This window comes from Clinocottus analis, unplaced genomic scaffold, assembly GCF_023055335.1.
Source record: "Clinocottus analis isolate CAN_PGR_092001 unplaced genomic scaffold, fCliAna1.0.p SCAF_10, whole genome shotgun sequence".
Classification (NCBI taxonomy): Eukaryota; Metazoa; Chordata; class Actinopteri; order Perciformes; family Cottidae; genus Clinocottus; species Clinocottus analis.
In genome coordinates, this window is record NW_027175821.1 from 9,089,605 (window position 1) to 9,117,057 (window position 27,453).

The window sequence follows — 27,453 nt, forward strand, 5'->3', positions numbered from 1 at the left end:
TTCAAGCATGGATTTGTGGGAGGGGAAAGGAAAGTCAAAGGGCTCTTAGAAATATGGAGTCAGAGAAAGGCACTGAGAAATATCAAAACTATAATAACATAAGTCATCTTTTAGCTGTTGGGATATTAGATGAAGTACAGCAGCTAAAAGAGAGCCGTTAAAATCTTATGATTGATAAAAGACTCACACTTCCGGTGCTACTATGATAATACACATTTATTGTCATATTTACAACTTACAAAATGGCACATATAAAAAATACATTTGTAAACGTTACGAAGAGCTTTGGTACCATAGCTTGTGATACAGTGATCTTGTGCATTTTAAAAGGCAAAGGAGTTTGTTTTAAATGGCAGACTACTGTCAATACTACAGTACTGACAGTTGAAACATTGTGTAAGTGAAGGCTTAACAATGCAGTAGAAGACTAAAAGCAATAGTTGTACATGTATACATATGTCTATCTAGGTTGCTTGAGTACAGTGGCCTCTCATATCTGCTAAACCCTCTAGAAAAAAACCCTCATAATCAGTGAGCAACAATAGCTGGAAGGCAATAATCTGTCAGTCTGTACAAAGGCACTCATGTGCCATCTTGTGCTAAGGCAGTGATATGCTGTATTTAGTGTTTTCCTCTGTATAGTCACCTGTCACCACAGAAACTGATTTACTGTAACAGCCACATGTTGAAGTCAAAAGTCAATTTTAAGTTTAACTTTTGAATCTATACTTTAGTATATTTATTTATTTAGATCTTCATTATGAATATCTGCATATTTCTAAATAAAGTGCAAATCTGGCACAGAGCTATGGATTAAACGTATGCAAAACAAGTATTCAAAATTCACAAATTACATAGATTTTTCATATATTTCTCACAAAAAAAGAAAGACAACTGAATATGTCTGGCACTATGGCATAAGTCAATGCCAAGAAAGTATTTGTCATCGTAAAACAGTGCATGTCTGTATTTCACGTCCTAGAAATAAAATGTTGCAAAGAAATTACAATACAGTGAGTACAGCTGTAGGTCGTACTGAAGAAAAGAAATGCAACATAAAGTTTAAATCCATTTTCCTACTTTCCATGGCTGATTGTGGTCTATTATATAATGTTATTGATTCCCACTGATATGGAAATTACATATTGTTCTTGATTGGACAGTATTTAAACTATAACTAAACTGTGTATAACCAGTTAGAAGAGCACATGTCTCATATGGCCTCATACGTCTCTGGCTACAATAGAAAATACAGTAAACATATTACTGGAAACTGGTTCTCTACAGAGGGTGAGAATAGTACCGTATTTATATTATGACAAGTGTCTAATAAATGACTGAATCATAACATCAGGGTCAGCAATTGTAACCATTTTAGTTTCAGAGGTACTAAGTTTGATACAAAACTCAAAAGAAGGGAAACCCGTTTTGAGGGGGAATACAAATGTTTTCTTCTCAGTTTTAATTTTGCTACGTTCTAGTTTAGTCACATTCCCTTTTTCAGTCAGGTTAAAAAGTACCAGGAAAGGGGATGTTTTCGCCGAGTGTGGCTACAAGAAGCTATCTTCTACCTCAGGTGTCCCAGAAAAACCAAGCAGAGCGTCTCTCTCACTGGTCTCCTCCAGCCTGTCCTCTTCCGGGAGAGTGTCAGCTGTGTCCTGCGAAATGGAGTCGGCCTCCTCCTCCACAGCCAGAAAGCTGAGGGTGGGAAGACAAAACACAACTTCACATTGTGCACTCAGTCACATAGGAGACAGAGAAATACACTACAGCGTCTGTACTTATCAATGTTTATAATAAATCCGGATATCATCATTCATTTTTTCATTTTCCTTCCAGCAACCACAAGTCACACCTAAAAAATGAAAATACTCACCCATTTAGAGAACATTTACATGCTTTGTTCTTCCGTATTTCAAGGGTTATTTAAATGTTCACCCCAATGCAGCTCTTTGTATAGAGAAATGATGAGTACTTCCTGTGTTTTGAACATGCACTAAAGTTAACGACTGGGTAGAACCTATACGCAGCCAAATTGATCGCTAGTTTTTCCGAGTAATCAATAATACAAGTGAGAGGACTTCATTTCTTAGGATGGTAAGCAGTAATGGTCTAACATTGTAAATACATTCAAGAAGAAAGTAGATAATCTGGCCTATTCAAAGTGATGTAACTGTAACTGAAATGTTTTAAAAATGCGAGCTACGAGATTGGAAGCGTTTCTATCGCCTCTGAACATTTCGCTGGCCGCTCGTCGCTAACGGTGCGCGCGGCACTAAAGCCTGACTCGTGCTCGGCATCGTAGCGCGAGCTCTGCAGATGGCGCTCAAGCTCAGAGCATGCATATTAATGTCTTGCTTGTTGCATTATACGCCAAACGGCAAAGGGCGTACAAACAGAAGGGACTGTGAAGAATCAACAAGCAAACGAGTGTAATCGGATAAAAGCCATTAGGCGGAGAGCTAACCAGTGGGGCTCGCTCCTGTGCCATAACGAGCAGTAACGCGCAGGAACGTGCAGTAACGTGCATACAAACATGTAAAGTTGGCCCGGCTAAGTCAACAAAGCCAGGACCAGCTCAGCTAACGACACAGAGGGAGAGAATTCTCTGTTCAGGTAAACATAATTCCTCTACATTGTGACAAAGATAGCAGTTGTTTGCTGCTATATTTATGCTCCGAATTTTAAGTATACTTTAGCCCCTTGAACTTTGAAAGGCCCTGAATAGGGCTGCATCTAATTGATTTATATATAAATTTGGCGGTAATTACTTTCTTGTAAGAATGAATGTTAGCTTAACATTTATAGGAAAATTAGATGGCTGACTGGTAATCTTTTTTACTGATTGGCCCATTTAGTGAGTATTTCTTGTTTGGATTTTAAAATACTGCTTGATGTGTCCATGACGTCCTCACTAAAACTGCTTCACGCAATGTTTAAGGTACAATCACTTTCAAAATCCAAAAGACAGGGTTGGACTCTTTGAACAAACGTATTAAACAACTATTAAATCCAAGTTTGTTTAGAGTTATGGGGGAAAAAAACTTTGATTCTACATGTAAATATATCTGGATTTCTTATAGTCCGAAGTTTATTTGGCCTTTATTAAACTGGATGTTTATGTCTGCCACCATAATGCAGCTATTGTCTCAGCTCAACATCTGGATAGGTGGGCGTGTGGTGTAAAAAAAAACACTGCTCTTTCTTGCGACACAAGCATTTGGCATACATCTGCAGCATATATTTTAGTAGCTCCGTACCTTGCAGGGCTTTCTGACGGCACATCAGTGAAAACGTCCTCTGGCTTAGGGTCGGGGATGGGAATGATATATTCGTTGTATGACGTCATGACTTCCTGTGTGTCTGCCTCTTCTTGGTATTCTCCAGGGCTCAGGCTCTGGGTGTAGGGGTCCGGGGGGAGGTAATGGGGGGATGGGGTGCCGAAGGATGGGTTGGCACTCGGAAAGGGGGAGGAGAGTCTGGGTTTGGTGCGGGTGACTGCCGGGTGGTCACTCTTCAGGAAGTTGTCATTGACTTGATTGTATTTCTGATGCCGGGGAACAACAGCTTTATTATTTAAGCAACGCTGAATCTATTAGTCAACAGTTTATGAGCTTGAGGTTAAAGGTTGCAGATGTTAAACACAAAATATTTTACATCACTATTCACTTTCTATCTACTTTAAGAATCAGTGAGAAATCAAATTGCTTTAACCAGCCACTGGGAGGCAGATAGGCTGACTAATGAGATTCAATAATTGGTAAAATAACATTTGAAGATTAGGAGTATGTGGTGTAGAGTTGACAGTCCAAGCTCCCAGTTCAGAAACTGTATATGTACCTTTGTGTAGCTGTCTGCTAGCATGTTCCCAACGCTGTGGACCAGAAAGGAGAAATCAGGCCTTTTCTCAAACTTCTCGTCCCAGCACCTCTTCATGATGTCATAACTGCAAAAGAGATGACATGCAGTTAAGGTCTGGGTTACTGGAGAGCTGACAAATGAAGCGGGGTACAATGAGACTCACACTTCATCAGAGGCGTGTGCAGGTTTGGCCATTCGGTAGCCTCGCTTCAAAGCGCTGTAGAACAACTCATTCATAGGCAAATCCGGGTAAGGGGTTCCTCCTGCAGAAAGCATCCCACAAGTAGGAATATAAGTAAATGCAAGGAACGCTGTATTTATAAAGCACTCACAAAAAACAAAAACACACGAAAAATATCAAAGAATTACCGTAGGTGAAAAATAGATTGCAAATGTATGTCAGGGAGATCTGTGAAAAGGCTTGTCTACAAAGACAGGTTTTTTTAAGCCTTATAAAAATAAATAAATAAAGTGTCCAAACTTTCAACGACGCTGACAGACGATCTCTAAGGGAAACAGCAAAACAGCAACAATGTGATCACCTTTTGTTTTGCAGTTAAAGCGGGGAAAAAATAAACTGGAACAAGGAGATAAGAAATGTAACACTGGACAAGGTCATGCAGGGCCTTATCTGTAATTAACAAGATAGCGTTTCATTTATTCATAGATTGTTACAGGAAGTCTCAGAAGGAATGAACAAAAACAAAGTTCTAGTTCTAGTTAATAACCTGGCAGCTTTATTTTGAACCAGCTGTCAGCATTTAGAGCAGCTTGATGCAGGTGTAGAGGGGATTACATGGACGGATGGGAGAAAAGAAAAGTTTGGAGCACTAGTTTGAGATCCGTCGAGGACAAAATGCATCTGATTTTTGCAATATTTCTTAGCTGCAGAAAACATGAGGCATTCAGTTAAGTGATGATCAATAAAGTCATGCACCGGCTGAGAAAGTAAAATCATATATCTGAAGTTATGCACGTTTATTTTCTGAGAAGAAGAATTGTGCCAATTGATTCTAGTTGTTCTGACGCAGGTCTGAAAGGGAAAATGATCTAAAAAGGTCCAATTCAGATTCAGACCAGGAAATGCATTTTTTTTATTTATTTTTTTTACAGAGGTTGGATTGTGAGTTTGTTTTCCATCACTTAAACACTTTTATAAACTGTCTCCTTTGTTTCCATGGTAGTTTCCAAAATCGTGGGAAGAGGGAAATGGTAATTTCAAAGCTTGACTGTGCTTAATAGGGTTTAGACCTCATAAGAGTCTTTTAACTAAATGGTATGTACTTTCTATCAGACATGGCATTGACAATTTGCCTTGCATACATTCATTGTCAGTTTAGACACAAGTTTTCATAATTTACGTTTTACCAGAAATCTGATGTTTGTTTTGGCTTCAATAATTACCGAGGAGTCAAGCAGGTGAGAATTTTGAAATGTGACCTACATAAGCAGTTCAAAAAGATGAATCCATCTTGTGTGTGTACCAGTTCTGATTTGGACTTAAGTTAATGACTTTTTTTGTGTTAAATATGTGTGCGTTTAGACTGACCCAGAGTGAAAATCTCCCAAAGAAGAATGCCGTATGACCACACGTCGCTCAGGGTGGTGTACAAATTATGGAAAATACTTTCTGGTGCCATCCACTTCAGGGGCAAGAAGGTCTGAATAAAAAAATGTATACATTAGACAGTCAAACAGACCCACCGATGATCATATTTGCAGCATTTTATTTCGCTAATCTTAGTTAAATTATATCAATTACACTACATTCGTTTGGTAGGTACTTTGGTATGAAGTTTTATAAATGCATTTAAACATGATAGCAACAAAAGCGAGGTGGCATAACGTGTATTTTGTTTATCAACCTTCATGATTTTATCACTTACGCTGCCCTTAGAGATGTAGTTGGAATCATGCATGATGTCTCTGGCCAATCCAAAGTCACAGATTTTCACCAGTTTGCCCTCGCAGATCAGCACATTCCTGGCAGCAAGGTCACGATGGACACACTGTGGTGGAATACAATTAAATTGAATTAAAGTGGTAATTAGTGAGTTTTAGAGGTTTCCCCCTGTTTCCAGTCTCTATGCTAAGCTAAGCTAAACGGCTGCTTGCTATAGCTTCATATTTGGAGTATAGGCATGGTATCAATATGGCAGGGTGGTATTGATCTCCTCTTGTAAACCTCAGCCAGTAAAAATGTTGAATTATCCAATTAAATGGAAACAAAGTCACATAATACAGAGGAATATATCAGTCAAATATCATCAATTACATATTAGGCATAATTATTTCTCATATCCTACATTCTTGGAGGCGAGAAACTCCATCCCCTTTGCCACTTGATAGCTGAAGCCCAAGAGATCGTCATAGGTGAGAATGGAAGAGTCACTGATGGCCAGGTCCAGTCTGCTGTCACCTGAACACGATGACAAGGTGAGATGACAAACAATGAGAAGAGAAGGTGATGAGCATCTACTGAATGAAGACATTGTCTTCTTGTTCGGGGAACTCCGGCTGTCCTGTGACTGCATGGCCTGAAATTAAGCGCATGCACTTCACATGCTCTAACATTTGTTAGTGCTTTTTTGATCAAAGACCGGAAAAAATTCAAGCTGCATTCATTGATTTATGAGGGGAAAACAATGCATGTGTTCATGAAAGGCACTTTTTCAAGGTCACATCAATGGTGATGATGGTTACTGGTTGGCCTCATACTGCATATCATTCTTCCTTCTATCCTGGGTTCAGTGTGCTGAATTCTGAATACTGGTTTGCATTTACAACATAGAAACACAACTCAGACCTTGTTCCTGATAGATGTCCTGATGGTAGGGCGACTCGTACGGAGAGGGCTGGATGTCCACATACTTGATGGTGTCCATATGCTCCTGCATGGGCACGTAGATGGTGGGCTCATCTTTACTCATGTCCATATATCCTCCATCACTCTCACTTCCAAAGGACACGTAGCTGGACGCACAAAGTGTGAAAATGCAATGTGATAAAAAAAAAAAAAGACCTGCACCCATTTAATTTCATGGCACTTTAACAATTATTTAATTTAATTTAATTTATATGAGAAAGACACACATGTCTATGGGACAGCACTACACACACACACACACACACACATGATGCAAGATGTTATCTGTTCTTCTTACCCTTTCCTCTGGCTGAGCGGAGTGCTTCCTCCAGAGATGAGGCAGCCGTCGTCTTGGTTCTTCTCTGCTTGGTTCAGGAGGCTGTGCTTGTTCCTGTGCAGGTAGTCCACCAGGTCGCCATAGCGACAGTACTCAGTAATCAGATACAGAGGGCCTGATTGGTGGAAAAAGAAAAGTAAAAATTTGGGATTTAACAAACTTTAATTTCCCTATAGGGCAAGGCATATTTACCTTCAATCCAACAAAAACATACATTAAAAGTAACTACTAACGTAGACAGCAGCATTTCCACAACATGTTTTTTACGTCTGTTTACATTTTTCCTTCTCTCTTCAGCAACCTCTGAAGCCACATGAACCCTTAGCATGAAATTGTAACTGTCTCGCTTTATTCTCTGATGTGCTCGCAGTGCAAATAGGATGTCTGTAACTTAATCGTATGTAGAAAAACAAGCAAAAAAACACTGCATGTTTTATCATTATTACTATTATTATTTATATGGAAATATATTTTTATTTGGTAACATTGTGTTAATTAGTTAATATCAATTGTCTTTCTTGACGCATCTCATACCATACATAACCTTAGATTTGTAATTATTCGATTGTACAGAGCTCACACTCAGTGAGCTATTCCCTTTTAGGGTACTTTTTTTAATTTATTGAATGAATTTACAGACAAATACAAAAGACTACAGAACCACCAGGAAGGTTTTGCTGATATAAGATACCGTTAATGCGCAAACAGACTATAAAATGGCCTAATTATGGGAGGTGTTTGCACAGCATAGTGCCGGTGCTCACCCTGTTTGGTGCAAGCTCCCAGCAAGTTGACGATGTTGAGGTGAGGACCCAGGTGACTCATGATCTTCAACTCTGACATCAGAGCCTGAGTCTCACTCCTTCTGGCTGTAGCTGGATGGAGAGAAAGATGTGTCAAAGTAGGGCATTATAAGGCAGGTATGAGTCCAGGAGAACTCAACATAGAGGGCCAGGACACTGACGTCAAACTGCTCAAAGACCCTTTGGCTGAAACTTCAACCAGGCTGGCAGCCAAACTAAAGCTCAGCAGGCTTCTGCTCTCTCAGTGCTCGCAGGAATAGGACACTGGTTTCACAGTAACTGACAGCTATGGTATGCAGTGTGCTCGGCTGGGATCTCCACATTGTTCACACAAGTACACACATGGCTTTAGACTGTGTTTTTACATTGTATGTCTTACATTTCAACATTTTCACGGCCACTTTTGTGCTGGACTGGGAATGAGTGAGACCATGTGCAGTTGCCTCGACCACCCTGCCAAAGGCTCCTGATCCAAGAGTGCGACCTAAAACACAAAGAAAGGCTCAGTTAGATAGAATTGGACTAAGCACATGATAGACCTGAAACAGAAGTGACATCCTTCTCTGTTGATTTAAATAATATTGTAAATACATTTATCTGGTAACTTGAGCAGATCATAACAGAGGGTCCAGATTCCTGAGCAGAAGTCTAACCAGCAAAGTGTCCTGTTTGTACGGGGCAGCTGACTACCAACAACACGTTGTCAAAAACAAAGAGCTTTAAAAATAAGGCAGGATTAGAGCCAAGAAGACAAGTTTAACAAACCTCACTTAGTATTCTAGCCTCAAATACGCCCAGACGACCCAAACCACCCACAGCACTATAGTCACCCGGTGATAGCTACACTCTTGTTTCTTTGCTCTTTAAGTCTGTTTAGTCTGAGATTAACAAGTGAAATGGACATATTTTCTGTTTTCTAACTAGCAACCACTACAAGACTACTACTAATACTACTACTACTACTACTACTACTACTTAAAAGGGAGCTACGAAAAACAAAGATATTATTTAATCAGATACTTTTAAAATAAAACCCTTTTTAGCCAAAGTAATATCAACAAAATATAATTGTCAAATTATGAATTGTCTTGTCAGTATTAAAATGTTTGTTTGCACAAATACATTGTCTATTTAAATCTACCTATTATTAAACTGTCTTTTCTTGAAGCAATGTTAATTGCATAAAGTGACGGCACATCCAGCTTATGTGACATAAAGTGTCTCGATGGGCATCATGAGGACTCACCAAGCATCAGATTGTCTCTTGGCATTTCCCAGGCCAGGTCATAGGGCAGGTGGATGGGGTCCACATAGATGTACTCATGACCGTCCTGGCTCACTGACTCTATCACCTTCCATCTGATCTCATAGCGAGGTTTCTGAGAACACACGACAAACACAACAGCGAAACTGAAACACCGAAATAAAAGGCTTCTACTTTTTAATCACAAATGATTTGTGAAAAAACAAAAAAAAATATGGATGTTTCAGTTTGTAACTTTGTGTCTCACCTTTCTCCACACAGCAACGAGGATGATGATAGATATGATAATGATAACCACTAAAGCTAAAACAGCAGCCAATACTGCCACCTGGGAGTACAGTGCTGCAACAGGAAAACGGACACAGCATTAAAGGAAGACAAGAAACATTTAGTTAACCAAGTTGTCTCAAATATAAAAACGTAAAACCTCCCTTTATAAACATGTCGGCAATAATTCTGTAAAACAAACTATAGTTATACTTATACTAAAAGCCAAAGTACAAATACACATTATTTTCTGTTTCGTGAAACCTTGTCTTGTATCTCTAAAATGTAACTTTTTCTTGTTCACTATGTTTGTTTAGATAAACCAACTGTGATGTAAGTGTATGTTTGATCATTATCATGTTTTAGATATCTTATAGTTAACTTGTATACAGCACATTTACACAGTGAAACTGAGAAACATAGATACAATACAATGTTCACTTCCTTTGGTCCTTTGGTACTGAACTATAAAACACACTAAACCGTGACGTTCTTGCTGTGACACCTACTGCTGGACACCAGTTTGACGTCTCTCCTGTCGATGAGTCCTGCTCGGTTGCTGGTCTCACAGCGCACTGTGACCTGCTGGGGCTTGTGGAAGGTCACCTGGCTCCGCGCTTGGCTGGTTTTACGGGTCTCGCTGTAGCTCACGTTGGTCCGGATGCTCAGCACCTCCAGCTCCGGTATCAGCGGCTGCCACACCGCTGTTTGGTTGCTACACCTGCAACACGACATGAGATTAGCGGACGGAGTCAAAGGAAGGCAAAGCAGACGTACAGAATTTGAAAGTCAAATACATTTCTGTGATTGATCCGCCCTCCCGTGTTTGTTATGTGACAGTTCACTGATGAATGGGTGACTTACTGGTGCATGCTGTCACAGCTGTACCACTGGATGGTCGGGGTTGGGACCCCCTCGGCGACACAGGTCACCAAATGTCTTTTCCCAGGTAGGTGGTGGTCGGTCAGGTCTTTAATCTGAGCAGAAACTACACACATGGGTTGCAACGAACATTAATCATTTCTGACGTGGATAAAAACAATTTCTGTCCCTGACTTTTCTGTGTGCACTTTCAAATTGTCGAGGAACTTAAAATGTACATGAACACCCTGTACACTGTGAGGATGCAAACAGCCTCTCACCTTGGACCTCCAGGTCAAAGGTCACTTCCTTTGTGTCATCTCCGTTTGTGATAAGGACAGAGTAGCGGCCTTTCTGCTCCTTCCTCACCCTCACCAAGGTGAGCAGGGTGACATACCTGAGGTAGAAGGTGAGACAATAAAATGTATATGAGTATATGCTATTTTCCCACAACATGTATGGGCTGCCAACTTTTTGTTACAAAGGGATCAAGAGGTTTCAAGAGGTCAACGATGTGATAAAATTTACTTTTACATGCAACAAACAGCTGCTTATCACCCTGTTTATCTTGAGCAATCAGGCTTATGTTCTCTCTGTTAATAAAGTACTGATCAGATGTTTCCACTCCTTCTGGGAGGGCTTACTAATGTCTAAGTGTTATTTTAATCAAAGGAACTCAGTGGGACAAATTGTAAATTTGTGTTTAAATCTGAAGATGTCAACAAGAAATGGAATAACATGTTCGTTAACAGAAGGTTCATACGAGTCGAACACGTGGACGATGTTTCACTTTGGATGTGTGTTGCACAGAAATGTGAAAACATGGTCTTGCAATTACAACACTATTTGGCATTTTACTGAAAGACATTTGTGAGTTGTGACAGGTATTTTGTGTTTATGGTTTCCGTGTGATGAATGATTGGAGTCCGGCCCTCCAGAGAGTATAGAGTTTCTCTCTGCGGAGGCCTTATCTGGCGATGACTGAGAAGAGGGTGATGCCTCCGGAGGCTGCCCCCTGAACAGAGGTTCAGAGCTAATTATCTAAATGTATAAACCTGTATGAGACAATTTCTCTAAGGTCTGTCGGTGATTTCACTGAGTTTGGCTGAATGTTTCACCTGATCCCATGCTCTCGTCTGGTTGTGATAGTTTTATCTCCCTTGATTGAGAAGCCGTCTTTGCTCCAGCGGACCTGCGGGGGAGGGTAGGCCTCAACCTCCACTCTCAACTCAACATTCTCTTGCAGCTTGGCCGAAATATTTGTTTGCGGAGCAGTCTTCACATCCACGAAGCCTCGCTCTGAAGAAAGAAAATATCATATCATCAGTAACTTAATGTAAATGTCTTCTGCTCAAGATCTTTGTTATATAATTCTGTGTTTAGCATGGATCTCTTTCATATATAAGTATATATGTGCTCCATTGTTTATATAAAATCATTGATTATAGCCTAGTTACATAATTTATTATATTCAAGTTACGTCACTGGACAGCAGCGACAGTTCTGTACTGCTGCTGTTCACTGTTGACCTTCTGTGGCCAGACAATATCTTGTCAATATCATGTCTTTTCCAGCGAGCACTACTAAACTGTTTTAGTCTCCATGGAGCGTGGCGGTTCAAGTAATTCAAGGATTTCATAAACATAGCACACCTCGCTGCAGATAGAATAAGCATTAACAGACCCACACATGTTCAGTAACTGTCAAGAGAGAAAAGGAGGAGAAGTTCAGCATGACGAATGTTTGATTATTTGGTGCTTATTCCCAAAAGTCTAAATATAGAGTTGCTGTACCTAACCCCCTCCCCGTTTGAAGCTCCGTTTTTCAAGGCGTCCCTCAGGGGCATCCGCACCATGTGATTGGTATATTTCACACATTAGACAGAAATAAATAGCAGTCATCTTCATTTCCTTTAGAAGAAGCACCATTTTCACCTTGACTTGTAAAGGTTTACATAATGAGCAGTCTTCTCTGTGTTCGTGAAACACAATAATAATCTGTCCAGCATCAGTTTGTTTTAGTTTTGTGTGCATATTTGGGTATGGTCTAACCGAGCACAGTGATGTTGACGCTGGCAGAGGCCCTCTGATCTTGGATGCTCTCGTGGACATGGCAGACGTACTGTCCACTGTGGGCCACCGTGGCTCGAGGGAAGATCAGGCAGGAGCGCATGTTCATGACAGGCAGGAAGTCTGTCAGTGGCTCGACATCAACGACCTTAAAGAGAGAGGAACGACATCTGCATAACAAGGCTTTCTAAAATAACATTTTTAGCTGAAAAGCTGAAACTTCCATCTTCAACATGATCCAAAGATTAACCCAAAAGGAAATGTTTAACAGATTATTACAATACCAACACCACATGTTATCAGTAGCATTTCTCTAGGGGATAGAAATTAAGGTGTGTCTCTACATCTTGATGCACTTTGGGCCCGGTCATGAGGCCTCAGAGTGATCGCGAAGGGAAAGCTGAACAAAAGCGCTTTTTTACTCCACTCCTACTCACCTCTCTGTTGGGGATATCCCAGGAAAAAAAGACGAGCTCCACTCCGTACACTGTGCAGTTAACTGTCAGCGGTTCGCCCTGTTTCAGGATGGTCTTTGATGCGTTGATGTAGGCGTCGATGGCCTCGGGGACTGAGACGGGAAGAGAGAGTGTGGGAGAGAGGAGGGGGAAGAGCTAGTGATGATGATGGTTTATTGTGGCGAAAAGTCTCCTTCACTATTAATCAATAACAGAATTGTTTAAAATGTAACCCAGAAATTTGATTTCTTTTTCTCTTTATCTCATCAGTATTAGTCGAAACGAAACACAACGAAACTGTAGCGGGAAAACAAAACGCTTTAAAGCTCCACAAAAGTAAAGGAATACAAAGAAAACAAAACAGATTTTTTTTTCTAGGCAAACTATTGCACTTTGATACACAGAGTCCAGTATGTACCTAATTATCTCTTCACAATAGAAAACGGCATCACCTTCCAGTAGCCAATCTTCCAAGAGAGAGTTGTAATGTGACCAGAGCGTATGTGATAATTAGAGAATGACACTTTTGGACTGACTTGGTCACGAAACTTGCATATTTTGTTAAATTAGCTGTTTGAAGAAATGTGATTGATGTTTTCTGCTTGTTTTTCTGGTGATTTAACAAAATAGACTTAAATAGTTTGGGTGTAGCCTGAGATTAAATTGTAGGGATCAACTGTGTGTTTGTGAGCTCTCTCTTTCAGCACATCTAGGTGTGATATCAATGATGACCACATTTATATTTTGGGAAAAGTTGTTTCTCTAACCGAACTCTTTCACCTAAATACCTACCAATGATGCTGAAGACGTAGAAGGCCTGAGACTCTTTCACCTCGTTGTTCAGCTCTCCCCGACACACATACGTCCTGTCCTCCAGCGGTGCCTTGTACCCCTCACTAGGAACATAAAGCCCCCTGATGGGCAGATCCGTGTCCTTCTCATACAGGGTGACGGTGATGTTCGGATTGGTGACCACACAGGGGATGGTGCTCTCCTCACTGGTCTTTGTTACCATGCCGTGTGAGCTCTCTATGAACCACACATCAGGGTCTATGGGCAGAAACACCACTCCTTTTGATTATCGAAATTGTGGATCAAACAATGAAAGTGTTCAGTTCTGAAACTCATCTTTACAGTATCCTGTTTTTACAGTTAGATTACATGACATCCACGTCTTCTAAAGATAGAGGATGATATAAACTGGCTCAATTGAACTGTGAGCGAAATATTTTTTCTAATCATTGAATACTTAGCTTCTGTTTCCCAAGCTATTTCCCGTGCATTGCATCGTGGGGTAATAACCTGCATGTACAGCACACTTTTTTAACATGCCTTGTGACTTCTTTAAGTGTAGATTATTCTGTCTCTTTACCAGTGTGAGTCAACCTCAATGTGTCTTTAAACATCAGACAGCTTTTATAATGAACTGGTTAAATGAGGCCTCACCTGGAACAAAAATAGCCACCTCTTTAGTTTCTCCAGTCCGATCGGTGCACTGATACACCCCTGTGTGCTTCCAGCTCATATTCCACAAGGTCAAAACACTAGATGTGACGTTGCTTTGCACAATCTGGTAGCTTTGACCATCGTTTTGAAGTTGTTCTGCTTGGAAGTACGGCACATCTTCCCTCTTGAATTCCCAGTTTGTGTCTTCTGAGCCGGAGCAGGTGAGGGTGAGAGAGGAGCCCTCAACCAGGACGTGCTCTTTGTCATCGGGTGTGATCTCCAGACAACGCAGCTCGGTGCAGAAATAGAGGAGAGCTGTGGTTGGCACAACAAGAAAGAAGATCAGGTTGGGGGCCAAAAAGGCAGCAGCATGAGGTCAAAGGTTAAGTCAACAATACATGCCAGATCCTGTTCAATCTCTGAATGATGAAGGATATGAGTTGTGTGGAGTGACTTTGTGGGAGGATAATGATGCCTTTAAATGATAGAGGTCAGTTTGAATGCATCCCTTGTCCTTACTTCAAAGAATTGTGTTTTTGTGTCATCTCATTGGCTGAACGGCTAATAAATAATCACAAAAAAAACCCATTCTTTTTAAGATATTTCAAGTGTTGACTGTCTTACTGTCAATATAAAAAATACTTTTGAAATTGTCTACTCCCCCAGTAAGCACAAGTTTGTCATGACTGCAAATCTGTTTGTTTTTTTAAGTTATGACCCTTTCAATCATATAAAGTTTCATTGGAATATGCTGTAAAAAGAGAAAGTATAAAATAATCTCCCTAAGCTTGGCATCATGCTCTTTGCTTCAAGAACCTATATGTTACAGATTTTTAGTTTTAGTTTTGCTTATTGAAATTGTGTCCTCACCTGTAACTGTGACAGTCAAATGGGGTGTGAATGCCGTCACCCTCCGCATGGTGGAAGCCTTCAATGACTTTATCCTGCTGACAAAACAGAAGTTATAACGACACTTTTTGGAAATGTCATGCATTGCACATTGCCTCTGTCATGCTAAAAAAAACACAGATCATCCTGTCCACTGAAAGAAAACAGCAGGAAATTATGATTTGTGTTCACTCCAAGAGACACATAACACCACCACAGTTAGCACAAGCCTTTAAATATCATGATGGATTGATTCCTGGCCTCATAAGCTCCACCGCGTCAGCTTCAAGCTGACATCGCACGTCAAGACAATCTGCTTCCAATCAAAGAAAATGCTCTGCTCATCGTGAAGGAAACACATTTTATTCAGTGGTCTGTCAGTCTGCTTTCTTTAATGGTTTCTGGCCGGCACACGAAGGTGCAGATACAGCTCACCCTGGAGGTATTTGATGCCTCGCTGCACCAGGACAGAGCGACAATGTCTGGCTCTTTTTGTTCCTGGTGCACCAGTATTCAGCCCACTAACAAACGGGTCACTGTGTGCAGCTTTGCAACACGCTCACTGGCAACAATGCTGCGTCCAAGCTATTCTAGAGCCGTGCTGAGCCATTAATTGGTTTTGGTGTAAACAAAAGTGAAAATGAGGGCATTCACATCAGCTGCTGACACGAGAGTGTACTCAGGATTTTGAAAGGATGATTTCTGTAACACTAATATCAAGTTGTACACCAACGTGATATTACCATTATTCAAGAGCTATTGGGGTCAAAGGTGACAAATACTCACTGTACTCTCCTCCCATACTGAACATTACCCAAAGTTCGTCAATGCAAGTAAGAAGGCAGAAGGAAAGCTTGAGGAGGGAAGGAATGGTTTGTTATTATGTTTGGGATGGGGGATAAGCCTGGCAGAAAACAGACGTCTGGAAACAGTTAAGGATGGATCACAGGCCTGTACGCAAGAGGGTGGGAAAGAGAGAGAGGGCGGAAGAGCGAGGCTTGGGAAGAGCGAGGGTGGAGGACCAAGTGAGAGAGGGAAGTAGTGGAAAAATTGTGAAATATATCTTGAGAAATCTTACCCCCTTCAACATTTGTCCTTGATAATCCAATAACCTTTTACAATCTCAATTTAAGAAATTAGACTGTAGTTATGCATTATGTAATAAGTGTTTTATGGATTTCTCCATATTATTGACAACACTTAAGATTTCTGTCAGTTTTTGCTTATCAATAATAAAGGCAACGTGTCTGGCAACACCACCTGAAGAGCGTGTCTATAAAAGTGTATTAGGGTTACAGATTTTTCTTATTTCGAGACATAATAACTGAGAAGAAAGATGTTCCATGACTAACCCAAAGCCAGTTCCTCAAACCAGAGATACACGTTGTCTCTCTTAATTAATAACTGCCTTTGGCACTTCCGCTCCCAAAACGAAAAACTCTTGAGTTGCTCCAAAAACATGACTGGTCCATTTCCTCCCTGGCCTCCTGGTTCTAATAAAAAGTGGTGAGAGAGAGAAAAGGAGAGAGAGAGAGAGAGAGAGAGAGAGAGAGAGAGAGAGAGAGAGAGAGAGAGAGAGAGAGAGAGAGAGAGAGAGAGAGAGAGAGAGAGAGAGAAAGAAAGTGTGCACGCTAGAGAGAGACTTTTTTCTTTCTGTTTACAGACATGCGCACATAGACACATCCTTACTGGCATGGGCTAAAGCAGACTCACTCTACACTCAGGCGCACGCTGTATTATTACACTTTAACCCCGCCATCTTCTTCACCCATCACATCCACACACGCAGATCTCTCTCCCCCTCTTCCTCTTTTTGTCACTGGTGTATGCACAGTTCACGTTCCCACAGTACTTCTCTGGAACTTTCCCAGGACCGCTGATACACTTGGGACCCTGGTGGTGATGACGGCAGGGGAGGGGGTCACCTTATCCCTATGGGCCCGAGCAACCAGCACGGTAGGAACGTTCTCTGAAGAAACTACACATCAGTGCTTATGAGAACCAGTAACCTCAGTGTCAGAGAGTGACTTTGAGCAACAACAGCCAAATGCGTTGACGCCAAAGGCATGGGTCACTTGACAGCATGAGGACTAACAAATCTTATCGTAGTTGGCTGCTCGTGCTATTTATTCTCCAACCAGCCAAAGAGCTACATTAAAGGAGGTACAGCAGGAAATACGTTTACATCAGCAGAAAACTGAACAAGAATCTCAGTGTGCTCAAATCTTATTTGGAAGTCTTTGAAAATGTCGGAAAAATAATGTTTGGCTTCTGCAACACGATGAGGTTTTATGTTGACCGATCGTTGTCAGGGGGCTTTGAACGGAAAAGGAATCCGACCCTTAAAATAGGATGTGCTGACTCGGATCAGAGGGCCAAAGGGAGCCAGAGTTTGAAGAGTGAACATTATCACAAGATTTTCTCCAAGATTTAAGACCATGCAAATCACAGCACATCAAAGTCATAGTCTTGACACCTAAGGGCAGCTCAACACATTTGAAAACATGGCTGTTTTGTGCTTTGCTTTTATGAAGCCTTTGCGCAAGAAAGTGAATAAACATACATTGAAGTGTTAAAAAGGGCCAGGACACTTGTGAACCTGCCAAGAAGGTTTGGCAGCGTTACCTTTTCCCCACTTATTAAAAGTACTCGGTAGCAGTAGAACCACTAAAACAAGAAGTAGGTATTTGTTTGAATCAAAGACACAACACAGTTGTGTTTGAGATAATCTACAGCAAGAAACATCAATGATATCCATAAATCAAGTAAAGTGGCTTTCATTCTGAGGATTTTGTGGAGGGTCTTAAAGATGATTTATCTGAAAACATTTTTCTTACCAAGATGTTTATTGTTGTCTTTGTTTTCTTTGAAATGGGATACTCCAATCCTGCTATGATTGCAGAGGTCAAAAACAAACAGTGTTTATGTAAGTGATGGCGCAGTAATCACCATAAAAGATAAACTGTTATCCCACTGTATACGTATTCCCACAGATGCTGGGAATTTGGTGGCTGATTGACCCTTGCTGGTTTTCATAAACAATGCTGCTACACTCCAAGTGTCACCAGCTAATGAGGAAGAATGCCAAAATTGACCTCAGCAGGACGCACACAGCCCACGCACAACTCCACAGCAGCTTGTAATCCCACTTCTGGGATTATCTATATATATGATGTAGCTGCATGTTTTATGTAAACATCTGGCAGTGATAAAGGACTCCTCGATGAGGTGGGAACTGCTTAGTGAACCAAATTTGTAGCCAACTGTTTTCTTGAGTGTGTCCCAAGGGGGCTGAATCTAGAGAAGGGGAGGAAAGTATAATCTATAACAAAAGGGAGAAAAATGTCCAGCTGGAAAGCTCTGACTTCCTGTATGAGAAAATGTCTTGGCCTTGTGTGGGTGTAAGGCTGTGATTCATCAGTGACACAGCAGACCACCACAAACACTAACCAAATACTGATGGAGATAACAAGAGATGCCACAATGAGAAGAGGACAATCTGCACATAAGGATTCTTCTACAAAGAGAAAAACTGCTTTAAATAACAAGCTGCACAAAAAAAGGTGTATACTCACAATGAGGAAAAACAACAACAAAGGCAGAGAAAAAACAACCAACATGCAAAAACAGACCAATTAGACCAATGACAAAGCATGACAAACCATCACCACACCACAAGAAGACTGCACACGGCACCAGACAGTGGAAAAGACAACAAGGGGAGCATGTAGACATACAGAATGCAATTCAGAGAGAAAGCCACATAAAAGCATGGAGTAAGGCAGCTGAGGGAGTCTTGCATCACAGACAGTGATGTTTACTCTGCTGAAGTGCACAGGAAACTGTGATCTGCAAAACAAACATCTTGAATTTAGGGGTCGCTTCTTTCCAATGCACACAATTATAGCTCAAACAAGACTACGACTGATGCTGACCGCCATTAGGAGATGTACTAAATCACGTCACTAGAATAGCTGCAGGACAGAAAAAATGTACTCTTCTTTTTTAGTTTTAAGAGGGATGTCAGGTTTTCTTGACATATCTCTGAACAGCCAGATTTTGGCGAGCTCTGTGGGAAAGAAATGACCCAGGGTGTCTTTGTTAAAACAAACCTCCATTTTTATCACTTTATTTCCCCAAGCTCCCTGAGGAAAACCTTCTGGTCCCTTTAGAAGAAGACCCACAATGCACTGTACCGACCCCAGACGCCCTGACTGTCCCTCAACATGGTTAATACATGCACTGTGTGTTGAGGAAATTTATCATGTTGATCTTTTGAGATGTAACTTGCGTTTCCTAACCCTGAACATACATGAGATACGGCTCATCCTGATCTCACCAAGTCGGCGCCATTAACAGGGCCAAATAATAAGTGTATCTTATTATTGTTTTGTCTCATGTGCTGTACTGTCTTCCAGTTCTCACCCTGTCCCCCAGAGCCTTGTAGATAAAACCACCTTCCAGACATGCACCAAGGCCAAGATCTTGATGCAGGGGGGTACGAAGTAATGTGTATAAAGACTCTGTTCAACCTTTTCTTGGGGTTAGACCTGTGAACCATCTGAGCTGAAAGAGCTATATCCATTCAATTGAGTTATTCCAAGTATCTGTCGAATAAATGATTAAAGACATTTGAGTGTTTCACATCATGTTTGTTTCTCTGAAGGAAACTAAAAGGGTTGTCTTCCACCACACTGTGCATTAGCTGAGCTGTCATAATGACAGATAAACTGCAGGCTTATGCAGAAAAAGGCACTTTCAGCTGGGAGAGCACACATGTCATCAACATGCTGTCAGAAGATGTGAGTAACTGTAAACAGGAAGTGTGTGCAGTCTGATTATGGAGTCTGTGTTTGTGTCTCGATAATCCATCTTTCATAGTGTAAAAGGACAGAGGACAACTTCTCAAATTGATCTAATGAAAAGATCATGCAGTTTGAACCTAAGATAGTTCAGAATGTGCATGCCAACACAAAACGAGTTTGATGATAAACCAAAACAAGCTGGTGGTAATGCTAGAGAGGGAACTATTCCCTTTTACACCCAGTTAGCTGCATTTTAATTAAAAACCCAAAAGTGCATCTCCGGGACACGAGGTATTATAACATATATAACAATTTAAAATCTTCAGCCATTCTTAAACAGACTCAACATCTTTCATGCACAAACAAACAACTAAAAAGTAGTTTCAAAAAGACAAATGACCTAACTTTAAAGAAAAATACACACTCACTGAATCTATGAGTAACACTTTACTATGGAAGAAGTCACTGTCTTGAGAAGCTTTGTCAAGAATTCTCCTCACGACCCCTATGTTTTTACTGTCATGCAGGCAGCGCCACCAGTTGTGAATTTTATATTCAGTAGGCTGTTTAATTTAATTATCCTAAAAACCCAGAGTCTCCCCCATATCAGGATGGTTTAACCCAACCTGTCACATGCTGCTATAAACATGGAGGGACAAGTGCAAAACAAGTTGAAACTAAAGCCAGCAATAAAAAGACACTCGGCTGCAGAAAAAGAGAGAGAGAGAGAGAGAGAGAGAGAGAGAGAGAGAGAGAGAGAGAGAGAGAGAGAGAGAGAGAGAGAGAGAGAGAGAGAGAGAGAGAGAGAGAGAATTTTTTTTAATTATTATATTTTTTTGCCCAGGTGAAAGCCCGCGACCCACTGAAAACAAGTTGAGAATGATTGCTATAGTAGTTGAAAAATATGTCGAAAACATGATGGGAACATGGCATTTTGGTTTATTTCATGTATTAATTTGGGAGACTGTTTATTTGTGTCTTCTCTGACGTTTAAGGCACATGCTTCCTGTACATTTCTATTATCAGAGCTGCAGAGTCAACAAATTAAAAATATACATCACCAAAATAGAAACCCACCACATATTTCTCCAAAAATGTGTGTCATAATAGTTTGAGCAATATTAAGTAGCTGGTTGCAGAACTTATTGAGCTTGAAAATAGGTCGTAAATTTTTATTTCAATAGATATTGTAGTGACTGACAAAAAATGTCATAGTTGTGGCTCAGTAATGCAGACGTTGCAAAAGAAGTTGTAGTTACACAGCTAGAAGCAGGACTTCTGCATTAGCAGGAACAAAAACACTGTGACTTGAGCGCTTGAAGCTGCACTGAAGCCGTCTCAAGTTTGTGATATCAGGTTCTGGTGCATTTAAAACAAAAACAATAAATAACATTATTCATGAATCCTTTGCTTTAAATTGGTTCAGCATTGAGACACAGTGACTGTGAGTGGTCTTACCTCAGCAATCAAAGTGAATCTACTGCTCATACTGAAGCAACACATGTTTGGGAAACTGGGGATTTTGGTGTGCTCTCTTTCAAACAGAGTTGTAAATGGTGTTTGTAGTGGTGATGGGGGGTGTAAATGGCTTCTCGGTAAAACTGAGCGTTGTAGAAGAATGACAGCTTTAGATGTGGCTAGTGTTTGATTTCAGTTTAATGATCTAATGTTCTACTCATTTGGGAATCTAAATGAGGGGAAAATGATTAAGATGTCAAAAAACTAAAACAGTTGTTGTCATTAAAGTAATTTTTCCAATTTCTTGAGCAGTGAACCTTTGATTACAAGTAGGCTGTAATTATCTGGGTACTTTGCCCCAATTCAAACTGCTCATAGGGAATACAAGGATACCAGATATATTACTCGAATAAGCAGCGCCACATCCTCCCACGTTTTTCTTCAGAGACCTCTGCACCCTCCTTTTTCCTGCACACCGGCCGTCACACTAACACTTGAGAGTAAAGCCCCCCAAACCTTCCCCGTGAGAAATCGCAGACGCCTACACACACTTCTAGCCTCCGCTTGTGACACACCCACACCCCCCTGAAATAAATAAACAGAAACAGCTGAATACAATTAGGCCGGACCGGCTTTAAATTCTACTTGTTTCCCTAAATTTGATAATGTTGGAAATGAGGGGGAAAGAGTGACAGAGAAGCATCAATCAGGGTGATAATTTATGCAACGTGTGCAGTTAAGTTATGTTGTCTTTGACACTTGCAGCAAAACAATCTTGGAATAGCTCTCGTGGGTATTGTTTTCTTTGCATGATTAACATGTTTTTCAAAAACGCCACTAATCAATATCACTGTAGCTCAATGATGTTCAGACCTTCTCTGAAAGCAACTAAAGCCATGAGATAAACTGAGAGAAATACAAATAAAGTCTCCATTTTCCATTTTGTGGAATCTTTATATCTTGTAAAAGCAAAGGCTGTTTTTCTTTCATCCTCCTTACTCACTGCACTGTATCGTCAATTCCAGCCTGTTTTTGTTGGACTTAGGACAGCACAAATGCCAGAGTTAAAGAGTGGTGCTTTAAAAAAAATATGATGGAAGAAAAACTTCCTGCTTAAAATCTGGATTTTTCCTGATGCAGTAAATTCTGAGAGAAGATTGTCGTATCCTTTAATGTTACGCAGAGGTCGAAAAAGTAGTCCTATTCTTGACTTGAGTAAAGGTTGTAATGCAACAGTGTAAAAATAACGTGTTACATGCAAAATGAAAAACTTTACTTAAACTTGGTTTCACATATTTGGAATAGTTGGACACTTGCTTTCTTGTAACTATACCCTTATGTTTGATTTCTGAATATGAACCTGGAGCCAGTTAGCTGAGTCTAACACAAGGACTAGAAACAGGGCATTACATATGTGTGATGAAATAAGCAGCACTAAAGTTAAAGGTTGGGAAAACAACATCATTAGTTATCGATTATAAAGAGTTTAACACTCAAAAACTCAGCGATGGTTCGATCAGATGTGTTTGACAGTGAATATCAAAGGGCTTTGTTTTTGCAGGTTTTGTTTATGAACAATAATAGCAACTGTTGTGGTCCCGCACAGTACATGCGATGGAGTAAACAGGACATTATTTCCCGAGTGAATTAACTGTCCATCCCTTTGGTAGGATAACTCAAAAAGAAAGATTTTCTCCAGGAGTTGTCCTGTAGGAGTGGCTCTCTGGCTGAAGATGAGATGCAGCTGCCTTATAGCTCTGTGTGAGTGGGAGGGAGGGAGAGAAGGAGGGAACGAGGGGGAGGCCAGATGGACGGGCAGTCGTACAGGATGCTGTATCGCAGCAGCACTTAGTTCTTATCATTAAAACTATATGATGAGTGTCAAAGTGCAAGAGTCTATAGGCCAGAGCATGAGACTGATGGACTTCCAAAGAAGCAACAGCTCAGCTCAAAAGTATGAAGGATGAATTATGAATCACCCAATAAGTGACTGAGTCCGAGACTGCACTCGCCAAACTATACTTCATCCCGATCTAAACAACGCCTCACTTCAGAGCACGATGGCTGAACAGCTGTATGTTCAGGTCACGGGGGATAAATCACAAGAGGAGAAAATGGGATCAATGTGTTTGAAAACTTGCTGCCGAACTCTCAGGCTGTTACATATTGGCACATGTGAGCCAAATCAGACTCCTGGCATGTTTTCTGCATGGTCATAATGTGAAGCACATTTTCTCAGAGTGAATGGCATGCGGAGAGCCCGGAGAGCCAGGAAACAGCTGATGACGAAGGATTAGGTCTGGGCCAGGGGAGTGCAGCCGACTGGGCCGCGCTGCATCAGGCCGGGGAGAGGAGCTCTGCTGTAGTACATACCAGCAGCCTGACGCACAGGGGGAACATCCCCACGGGTCAGGACACAAATGAAACTTCCTTATGTTTTACAAATCCTAGTTGTAAAGCTTTGTGGTGCTGTGAAATGTTCAGCAGGACACATCCAGCTGATGGTGAAACTATGAAATACAGTCTATTACCGTTGATGGTAAAAATATGATGAATGCAATTTTCCAACAGCTCATCTGTAACAACGTCACTTGAACATGCCTGGACGGAAATATCCACAGAGCCAGTGAAGATCAAACCTTTCAAAAGAAACTAACTGTAAAGGAGGAGAGCATCAGACACAAAACATATGCCAACATTGTTCTGATTACAGTGTATGCTAATTCAGAAGCCGCCATATCAAAAAGATCATCTAAATAAAGAAGATGGATGTGCAGTTAAGTAATCCAACAACAATGCAGCAGCTTTTCATAGCGTGGAAATGGGGAGGCTTTCAGGTGCAAAACATATGGCGCCTTAGAATGTAAAGACATGCGTGACACATGTGTCTGCCATGAAATAGCTTGCATTGCTATAATGTAACTCATTCCAGATACTAAAACATTCTCCTGTGATGAATGAGAGGAGATGCTTCAACCGATTGTGTCTGCTCGGCTCTGCGTTTCTAAGATGAGATTGAATCACAGCTTTATAAGAAATTTAAATGTAAAAGGGTGACAAAGGAATTAAGTATTATATTGACGGTGGTAGTATTATAACTTAAAGGAGATCTAAAGGATGCTGGTGACAGTGACTGATGCCAGGTCCAGTATCAATGAGCTTCTCCATGTAGCATTGCAGAGAAGATTGATTCTGTGAGGGACGTCACAGGGGAGGAAAGAAACTGATGGTCTCGCAGTGAGGACCACCGGTTCACTCAGGGTGACTGAAGAGAGCTGCATAAACAAGCTCTTTAGCAGTGAAGCACAAAGTGGAGCGTATACAAACAGCTTGTGCTATAAAGCCCAGTGTGTGTGTGTGTGTGTGTGTGTGTGTGTGTGTGTGTATGTGTGTATGTGTGAGACCCCGGGATACCTTGTCAAACGTATTCTCTTAGTGCAAAGATAAACATAGTTGAAGTTGCGCTATGAAAAGAATGAAAAGGTGTCTATGTACAGAAATGCAAACCATCCTCATGTTGGTGTTTGAACAGGTTGCTCACACTCTTTCACATTGTAATTCCTGGTGTGTACACATTCAAGTATGTGGGTAACAAATACCACCAACAAAGACACATTACCTCCAACTATTAACGTCACACAACAAAACAAGACTCAAGTGTTAAAACTAGACATTGCCTTGAGGCATTACATCAGATTATTGTATCTGTTTAAATTACATAAACCAACAGTGCAGTGTTGAAGTGTGCACTGATGAAGTGCATCTTGTCTCTGACAGCTATGAAATTGAATCTGTCACAGAGGGCTTCCAATGCAGGTTAAGTGAATATTCACCGCTTGGTATAGTTCATCTTCACTTCTGTCAAAAGCTGACAAAGCAGCCATGAGTAAAAGTAAAATCCTTGACAGTGAAGTAAAACCTCTTACCTTTAGGGTGATCCTAGAAGCATAGATAAGTCTTCCCTCTCTGCCCGAGGATGTTGCCGTACAGCAGTTGTTCCTCCTTCTGAAATCAGAGGAGAGATGTCCAGCTGGGTGTCTACAGGGACTGCTGCCTCAGATGTATAGATCCCTCAGATGTTCAGAGGCTGAGGTTAATCTCTGCTGTCCCAGGAGTCCGCTGGAGGAGGTACCGCTCTGAGCCTGGCTGTTTGTTTAGTCAAATCGCAGCACCATAGGGGTCTCCTCTCCTCTCCCACACTCTGAACAAGCCTGTCCACCGTTCCCAAAGAGTGCTTTAAGTTGAAAAAGAAGTGTTCTCAATGGAGACATGCGCACACACATACACACTGCTTCCCTGACAGATTCACACAGAGAAGCTGCTGAGGCTAGAGGAAGAGTGAGTTGGAGAGGGAGAGGAGAGAGAGGAGGGAGGGAATTGTGAGTGGGAGTTGAGGAGAAAGCAATATAGGGAAGTTTGAAAAAAACAGAGGGAAAAATAGTCAAGGGAGAAAGAGAATAGACAGAGGGAGAAAAGTTTAAAACATAGGTTTGGTTCTGCTTGTTGTTCTTCGATAGCGGCTCAGAGGTCCCGCGCTGGTGTGATTTGTTTATGAATGGAGTTGCGAACAACTGGAGGTGAAATGAGACAGTCTCTATTGGCAGCAGGAATCTGGATCGCATCTAACGCTTTCATAAAGCAACAAACACAATAAAAAGGAAGAGACGGGGGGAGAGTGAGTGAGGGGTCCAAACAGGGAGAAAAAAAGAGTTTTGGCAAAGCCCAGGGTGGCCTGCTTAAGAAACAAACATGGAAGTCTCAGTTTCTCAGCTAAATACCTTCACTTTTCTGACATGTCATACTCTGTCTCTTTTTTATTTCGTCTCTTTTTTCATTCATCCCACATCACATAATTCAACATCTTCTTCTTACCTGACACTTTTCTGACCCTCTACTTTCTCTCTTATATAAACCCATCAGACACACGCCATGCACGAGTACATCTATATTGGCTCTCAGCCTAATTTCTTCCTTTCACAGGATATGAGTGTATGGCTTAAAATTCACAACGCAGTCCTGCAGCTGACGAAGGACTTTTCTCTCTTGAAAGGGTCAGGCAGACAGGAGGGGATAGGGGGTAAATTGGACAGTAACCATGTTCTCCTCTAATTGTGAGTATAAATCTAAAAGCCCTGGTCGCACTAATTAGAGAGCCAGTGAAGCCCCAGTTATTAGATAGGAGGGGAGCAACACCACACAGGACTGTGCCACCTTAAAATCAATCTATTTATAACTATGTAATTAACACCTTGCTATAAATCTGCGCCATGTTCACCGCCCCATGAATCCCCTTGAGTACATTTTAGTTCTTGTAAAGTCAATTAAAATGTTTACAATAGATAATAAGTAATAATCCAGCAATAAAAAATCAACATAAGGCAAGGCACACAGTCCTTTATCAACTTGAGATAAGACACATGCTCTGTCTAAACAACCTGCAGCTGTAACAGGACACGTAACATCTCTACATGTTTAAGAGTACCAAGAAAGACATGTCTAATGTGCCATTTTGCTGTTTTCTATAATTGCAGCATGTTGTCACAATGGGTTGGTGGAGAATGAGAACACACAGGGATATAGCAATGGCTTTATTAATGCAGCTTGATGAAGTCGCAAACCACACAATAAACTGGACTCTGAATAATTCTCCTCCAACAATACACAGCCTATTCAGCCGATCAGTGCAGCTAAAGAGTGGCTTCTCTCGCCACTAATCTGGGTTGTTTCCATCGCTGGAGTGCAACTAGTGCAACCTGTCAAGCAAGTGGGAGCAGAGAATCATGGGGAAGAGCTATTATGTGTATCTAATGGGGTTCTGGGTAAAGGACACTTAAGAGCAAAGGTGCAAAGTAAAAATTAGTTGGAACCAGGAAACTCTGGGGATAAGGAGACCTTGAGCTGAACCCAACACGCCTCTGATAGATGAAGATGGATGAAGCCATTCAATGATTGATCTGGAGTCAGATACATTGTAGGCATAAAGGGACGTCAGAGCCCCTTAAAGACTCGATTCAGATGATGTTCAGACCCAAACTGAAAATCCATTTAATCCGTTTAACTCCATTTAATACAA

At 41.1% G+C, this 27,453-nt stretch overlaps 1 protein-coding gene across 2 annotated transcripts; it reads right to left on the bottom strand.

Moving 5' to 3' along the window:
- Positions 1 to 214: 214 nt before the first annotated feature.
- pdgfrb (platelet-derived growth factor receptor, beta polypeptide) lies at positions 215 to 25,675 on the bottom strand. Of its 2 annotated transcripts, none has more exons than XM_068594340.1 (23): positions 25,307 to 25,675; positions 15,100 to 15,173; positions 14,230 to 14,544; positions 13,576 to 13,833; positions 12,766 to 12,896; positions 12,311 to 12,476; positions 11,378 to 11,558; positions 10,541 to 10,656; positions 10,263 to 10,386; positions 9,908 to 10,119; positions 9,379 to 9,473; positions 9,114 to 9,246; positions 8,247 to 8,351; positions 7,829 to 7,939; positions 7,026 to 7,179; positions 6,668 to 6,834; positions 6,168 to 6,280; positions 5,748 to 5,870; positions 5,411 to 5,522; positions 4,025 to 4,124; positions 3,841 to 3,946; positions 3,261 to 3,547; positions 215 to 1,698 (listed from the first exon to the last, which is right to left on the bottom strand). In XM_068594340.1, the coding sequence occupies exons 2-23, from the start codon at positions 15,146 to 15,148 to the stop codon at positions 1,551 to 1,553; spliced, it is 3,306 nt and encodes a 1,101-aa protein (XP_068450441.1). In that variant the 5' UTR covers positions 15,149 to 15,173; positions 25,307 to 25,675; the 3' UTR covers positions 215 to 1,550. The 2 variants fall into 2 exon arrangements, with proteins under 2 accessions (XP_068450441.1, XP_068450449.1); XM_068594348.1 differs by having other exon boundaries at positions 15,100 to 15,176.
- Between the last annotated feature and the right edge of the window lie 1,778 nt (positions 25,676 to 27,453).